Genomic DNA, 6,633 nt, shown 5'->3' on the forward strand with positions numbered 1-6,633 from the left:
TGCGGCGGCGGTGGCGGCCGCTGCCGCCGCGGCCGCGGCCGCGGCGACATCGCAGGGGCTGCTGTCGGCCGTCGTGGCCGCGGCGACGTTGCTCTGTGGCGACGAGCTGATGCAGAAGGAAGGCACGAATTCCGCGGCGTTGACATTCAGGGTGGAGAACTTGCTCTCGATGGACTTGTCCTGCGACGTAGGCGGGCCGACGATGTCGCCGTTCGTGTCCGCCTGCTGCTCCCACGAGTCTGGTGCTATGCTGTTCGCCATATTAATCAGTTGTTTCAGCGCGCACACAGCCGGCCCGCTAGGCTAAACGGATAATACGATTCTCGCGACGAAGGGGGTGGGAGAGCGAGCGAGCGAGCGAACGCGCGCGCAAGAGAGAGAGAGAGAGAGGAGACACGGAGAGAGAGAGGGAGACTGGGACACGAGGAGTCGCACACGCCGCAACGGACCGCCGCGCGTTCCGGACACGATCCGATGATCCGCCGGGGGTTACCGGGCTCGGGACGGGTCTTAAAAAAATAGTTATTTTCTTCCAGCACACGTCTTCGCGTATACACACACACACACACCCCCCGCGTACACACGCGTACGATCGCTATTCCGCGTGCGTGCGTGCGTGCGTTCCCCGTGGTCTGCTTGGTCTGCTTCGTTGCTGCTGCTGGCTGCTGGTGCTGCTGGTGGTGGTGGCGCTGCTGCCACACCGCCGCACTTGGACCGGAAGTACCGGGGGTCGCGAGCGCCATCATGGGGCCGCACGGCGGAACACGCGGACACGCGGTTATCACGGACCAATCGCCGGCGAGCGCGCTGGACAAAAACTGCCCCCGCTCTAGTTACCGACGCCGCCAATCGGAAGGACGATCGTCAGGACGGCGGCAAAAGTACAAATGTTTGAAAGAGACAGATGGTCGAACGTTGGCCGCATTACAGTGGAGAAAACTGCAAGGCGAGCGCTTGCGCCGATTGGATTGTTCTTTAAACATCTAGAAGAATAGTTGTATCACAGCACAGATCTGAAAGTACGACCCGATCAGCGCGAAGCGCTCACTGAGCTACTTTCTCCGCTGAACGCGTCCGTTGTATAAAGGCCTGTGTCCACGACGCTAGGACTTGGTCCAAATTCTAGTTTCGAGAAATATGTAGCCAATCAAGTTGCAGCTATTCCATAAAAGCTGCGAGTCGATTCGCTACACACTTCTCGGGATTAGAATTTGGACTAAGTTCCGGGAAACATGTGGCCAGCCAATGTGCAGCTTTTATGGAATAGCTGCTAGTTGATTGGCTGCACATTTCTCGGAACTAGAACTTGAACCTAGGCATCGTGGACACAAGCCTTTGCGGAAAAGCTGCACGCTGATTGCCCACACATTTGTCGGAACTAGAACTTTGACACAGTTCTCGAGGCCTGTGTCTACGATGCTAGAACTTGGTCCAAGTTCTAGTTCCGAGAAATGTGTAACCAATCAACTAGCAGTTTTAGGTCCCAGTCTACAATAGGCGATTTAAACCCTAAGCTCCAAGAAATTGACCAATCACAATAAAAGATGAGGAGAATACTCGACCGTGATTGGTCAGTTTCTTAGGGCTTAGGACTTAAATCATCTATCGTAGACTGGGATTTAGAGACAACGCGCATTTGTATTTTACTTACGTATTTGTAATTGGAGATTGTTGTAGAAGTCTGGTGTTTATTAAAAATTCGATCCCTAATTAGGGATATGGAGAATAATCGGTCATTCTTGCTGCCACATACTTAAATGCAAAATGATTGAGTTTATATTTATATAATATTACATATATTTATATAATTGATTCCGTAGAACATAGTTTTCGTTAACTTGAACGAATAGTGATCCTTGCTCTTAAACGCACAGTATTTCAAATCCTCGTCCATATATTATACAAACGTAAAACGCGATGCCCACGCAGTCAGGCATTCTGTTAATCACATTAACACTTGCATGAATAGTATGACAAGATGACATAATTACAATTATAGCTAACAAATTTTTAAACTTACCTAAAGGGTCTCAAGTCATACAAGCTCATGCCTTGCACGTCCGCAACAGATGTAAATGCCTGACCGCGTTGATGACAACTTATAACGTTATCCTCATATGCATAATCGTAGACAATCACTTTTTGATCAGCCCCCACGCTATATATTGTATAATTCTCACAAAACTCCACACCTGTTGGTATCGAACACTTTGATAAATTTTTACGAGACTTGCGGAACATGCAATATACATACATATGTACATTGTTTAGCTTAAGAGAAATTAACTGACCGACGATTTTTGCGGAATGTGCGGACGCTGTGCTCCATTTGGATAATATTTCAGCTGACAATTGATTATCTTCCGAAGTGCAAATCTTAAAACAGATGACACTTAGAAGATTATCGTCACCACCAGTGGCCAAGAGGTACTCGTCCTCGTCTAAATCTCCGTTCTCAATTAAATCAAAGCAATTGATTCCCGACTGATGCAGGCTAAACACTGCGACAGGGATATCGCTGAAGTCTAGGATTCTCTCGTTTCCAAAATATGCATCCTTGTATATTTTCTCGATAATTTTGGCAAAATCGAAAAAACGCAACTGCCCGTCGGTGCTCATAGTTAACACAATTTTGGATTTCTGTGATAATACACTTATCTTCAAAATGCAACGATCTACGTATTTGGTGGATACTTTCAAATATAAGTTGTTAGTTATGGTATCATACACAAACAGTCTGTAGGAGAAAAAGAGGACAGTATTATATTTCACATCTCTGTTAAGCGCATAGCACACTCGATGAACTAAACAGTTGAATTACCTTAAATATCCATCTGCACAGGCGATAAAGAGTAACACGTATCTTGACACATGAATAAACTGGTAAGCAAAAATATCCATGTAACGTGTTTCTGGTTCTGCGATAAAAGATTGCACGGTTTCTTGCCATGGTTTTTTACAACATTTTTGTTCATAGAGCATATGAGAATTCAGGTCAGAGCAAAATACACCGTTGTCTCGGAAAGTTATCCCCCAAACCTTCAATTGTGCTCTCCCTCCGCCAGAAAAGATTAGATAGTTAAAAGAGCAATGCCTTGAATACATGGGAAAGCCACTTATGCATTTTATGCCTGAAATATGGCCATTGAAGATTCCTAAAGTTTTAAAAGTGCGCCGAGCGAAGTTTCGACTCCCGACTCCCGAAATTTCGCTGATACGAAGAGCGCCGTCCTCGCCACCAGTTACAAGGATATCTCTGTCCTTATCTTCAGCACTGTGTAAACGCCGTGGAATATAATGCAAGCAACATATTTCCTTTGGGTGAAAGCCATTCTAGATTATAAAAAAAAAAACACAAATGTAGAATTGAATGGTTTTCTTCTCAAGAATAATGTTACGTACCTGCAAACTCCTGTGATAAATTTTTGCAGGAAAGAGAAAAGAAGATAAATCGCATACATGAATCTCTTTATCTTTCACATACGCAAAGCTTGCTTTTGTAAGCGATATTATATAGTCCCACGATCTGTGACCACCACCGCAAGGAATTTGTACGACTATGTTCTCATTCAACATATTATATATTATAAATTCCATCTAAAAATATTATCAGGAAAATTTCTTTCTATTATATGTGTACACACATATGCACGGTGTTTCATCACGAAATGTTGCCAGCCTAATCGAACGATCATTCTAGGCAAAATAATTGTATATATAATTTACATTATACCTCTTTAAAGCCAAATATAAAAAGAATGTCGTCGTCTTCCGACTTGTTTGTTAATTCGTTTCCATTTAACATGCCACTGATCCAGTTTATTGGCATCTTCTTTTTATATTGCAGCAACAAAGGCTTTGCGTCCTCTGCGCGCATTTGATAAAATCTCAACATCCCGTCGCGCCCACACGTTATTAAATTTTTCTGAGATACATGGAACGATTGGACTCCCATTTTACCATGGACTCTATAAAGTGTTTGAACAGGCTTCTTAATTCCAATTGTTACATTGGAATCAAAACGATTACTGTCCAGCTTGTATATATAAATATTTCCAACTCTGTCACCACATATTAATATCGACATGGGAGCGTAGACTATAGCTGCAGTCAACCAGCGTTCGCGACTGGATGGCAATATACATTCTGTGATCACTTTAATGTCATCTGTACAAAACCCTAATGTTAAATACGTTCTAAAACACATTACGATATGGTTGCACAAGTAATTACGCACTATTCTCTGTCAGCCAGAATAATTTCAGAAGACCATTTGCTCCACATGCTATCAATTCATTGTCGCTCAACCAATGTAAAGAAAGGATTTGCGAATTCATTATTTTGTCTTCCTTACACTGTCGTAAAGTCCTAAAGTTATCTAAAAATATATTATAAATCATTTGACTTTTATAAAAAAGATATTTATAAAAATCCGTCCACGTTAATATTAAGATTTTTATTGCAAAGAAAAAACATTCTTACGTTCGTATACTGTTACGTAGCCTTCTCTAGACGCAAGGGCAACCATGTTGCGATTTGGAGAGACTTGCATAAAGTAATAGCCATTCTTCGTTAAGTATACAGCACTTACAAACACCATTTCTTTGTCGTAATACAGTAGATTTCCCAATTCGGTAAAAACTAACATTGCACCATCGTGCAGATAGGAAATGTACTTAGAACAGTTGCGCGTATTGTTGCCAGACGGCAAAATTGTCTCTGGGCTTTCGCAGTTTATAAACGATTGCACACACACGGATCCATCACTTCCGCCCACATATATCTCCGTATTGTCTTCAGATACGTCAATGCTCCATAGGGATGCTTTATAGCAGGCTTTGTGAATTAAGTGCCCTGAGAGCGACCACGTGCACACAAGCGAATCCTGAAGCAGTGGAAAATTTTAAAAGACATCCGCGTAAAAGTAACTTGTGACATTCATACGTAATTTAAATCTCACTTCTCCTATCGTCAAAACAACGTCGTTTCTAATTAAAGCTTTCCAAACTCTAGCTGTATGCAGGAACAGTGCTTTTGTCGGCACTATTTTTACTGTCTGCCAGTTTATGTTATTGCTCTCGGTATTTTCCTCATCTGTCACCTCCCAGAGTCTGACACTTCTATCGTCCGACGTGGAGCAAATAAATCGCGAGCGCAGATCGCAAACAACAGAGAAAACGACACCCTACGATAAGTTTACGTGATAAAAGTTTTATCTGAAAATTTTGAGCCTTCCTTCCAACAATAAATACAACTGCCGAACCTTGTGCCCTGTTAAACGATGCAAAACTGGCATACTTGTATTATTGTCACAATATCCTTTATCTATTTTCCATATTAAAATTTCTTGAAATGCCGTTCCACTGAAAATGACCAAGTCCTCTTGACAGGTTCCCGATATAGAACCGCCATAGCTTAAATATTAATTAAGGACATTATCACTTCAATATTGCTCGTCTACGTAAGACGTTCTCGAATCAATGAAAATCGCAAAAGGATACAGAATGCATTTCTCTTCGCAACGTATAACTCGAGAAGTTTTTTCAAGTACATCATATATGGACACATAATTGTGGGCAAATAAAATCGCCAATTGAGTTTGTTTCTTAAACGGTATCCACTTTGCAGCAATTATCCAGTCATTGAACTGATCGGTACCTAGCTTGCGAAGAAGACTATACACAAACAAACAAGATATTTCGATATTTGTTTAACAAAATATTATAGTACATCGAACACAGAACGTTTCAAACTGTGCTAGTATGTTCTGTAAGTAAAAATAAAAATGTCACACATACATAGATCGACAGCCGTTACAGATCTACGTTTGTGTAACAGCTTTTCTTATTTTCATTCATAGAGCATTTTAGCTTTGGGATAGAGGAAAGTCCTCTGTTACGAGACAACAGGTTTTCGACACCCAAATTCAATCACAAATTCTTTTTTGCAACGATTACCTACACAATCTAACGATGAATTTTCCACTAAGCAGATTTCGCTCCAGGGGCAATAAATTCACGGTGGACTCGACTGACGATTAATTTAACAGAAACTCCGCAATCCCATATTAGCGACCGATCTCATAACAGGGGACTTTCCGCCATACTTCTGTTGTATTTAAGTACAATTGATATACCTCTTATTGTTGCTAAAGCCACACCGGTCGCACCAGCATTCGCCAATTGCGCAGATGCACAGAGACTTGGCGCCAAACACAGCCAATTTACTATCGACATGCCTTTCAGAATATTCGTCCGCTACAATGCCGTGTATATTATTCGGATACAGACAGTTGACGTTATCCTTCATTTGGCCATGCCTATATAAGTAGAGCATGGGGCCCATACCTGCCGCATTAAATAAGAGTTTTACAAAGCTGAGGAGACTCACAATCGACTTAAGTTTAGCAAATTCGCCCCGCGAGGCGTTACCAGCCCTCGTAGACTTCTGTTAACCCTTTCGAGACTGCGGGTACACATGTGTACCACCAATCAGTAAAAAAAACCGTCTTGAAAGGGTTAATCTCTGGCAACATTACTTATACAATATTGTACAATGTTTGTGCTACAATCGCGTGACAATTTACACAATGTTACAATATAACGTTAAGTAAAAAATTTCTCCAATTATTAA

The 6,633-nt window shown here is 42.0% G+C and overlaps 2 protein-coding genes across 2 annotated transcripts in view; both read right to left on the bottom strand.

Moving 5' to 3' along the window:
- LOC105563187 (eukaryotic peptide chain release factor GTP-binding subunit ERF3A) overlaps positions 1-667 on the bottom strand; it is a 6,500-nt gene extending 5,833 nt beyond the window's left edge. Inside the window, exon 1 of the mRNA XM_012014566.1 lies at positions 2-667. Within this exon, the coding sequence (XP_011869956.1) occupies positions 2-261 (260 nt within the window). The 5' untranslated portion in view covers positions 262-667. The remainder of the gene's footprint in view (position 1) is intronic.
- Positions 668-1,170: 503 nt separating this feature from the next.
- The window catches only part of LOC105563115 (WD repeat-containing protein 6), a 9,472-nt gene continuing 4,009 nt past the window's right edge, over positions 1,171-6,633 (bottom strand). Inside the window, exons 2-13 of the mRNA XM_012014430.1 lie at positions 6,137-6,347; positions 5,502-5,675; positions 5,264-5,414; positions 4,961-5,185; positions 4,483-4,885; positions 4,238-4,378; positions 3,734-4,167; positions 3,403-3,597; positions 2,822-3,333; positions 2,292-2,737; positions 2,021-2,192; positions 1,171-1,938 (exon numbers count right to left, since the gene is read on the bottom strand). Coding sequence (XP_011869820.1) covers positions 1,863-1,938; positions 2,021-2,192; positions 2,292-2,737; positions 2,822-3,333; positions 3,403-3,597; positions 3,734-4,167; positions 4,238-4,378; positions 4,483-4,885; positions 4,961-5,185; positions 5,264-5,414; positions 5,502-5,675; positions 6,137-6,347 — 3,140 coding nt within the window. The 3' untranslated portion in view covers positions 1,171-1,862. The remainder of the gene's footprint in view (positions 1,939-2,020; positions 2,193-2,291; positions 2,738-2,821; positions 3,334-3,402; positions 3,598-3,733; positions 4,168-4,237; positions 4,379-4,482; positions 4,886-4,960; positions 5,186-5,263; positions 5,415-5,501; positions 5,676-6,136; positions 6,348-6,633) is intronic.

Source organism: Vollenhovia emeryi, unplaced genomic scaffold (assembly GCF_000949405.1).
Source record: "Vollenhovia emeryi isolate VEMERY1.0 unplaced genomic scaffold, V.emery_V1.0 DF939180.1, whole genome shotgun sequence".
Classification (NCBI taxonomy): Eukaryota; Metazoa; Arthropoda; class Insecta; order Hymenoptera; family Formicidae; genus Vollenhovia; species Vollenhovia emeryi.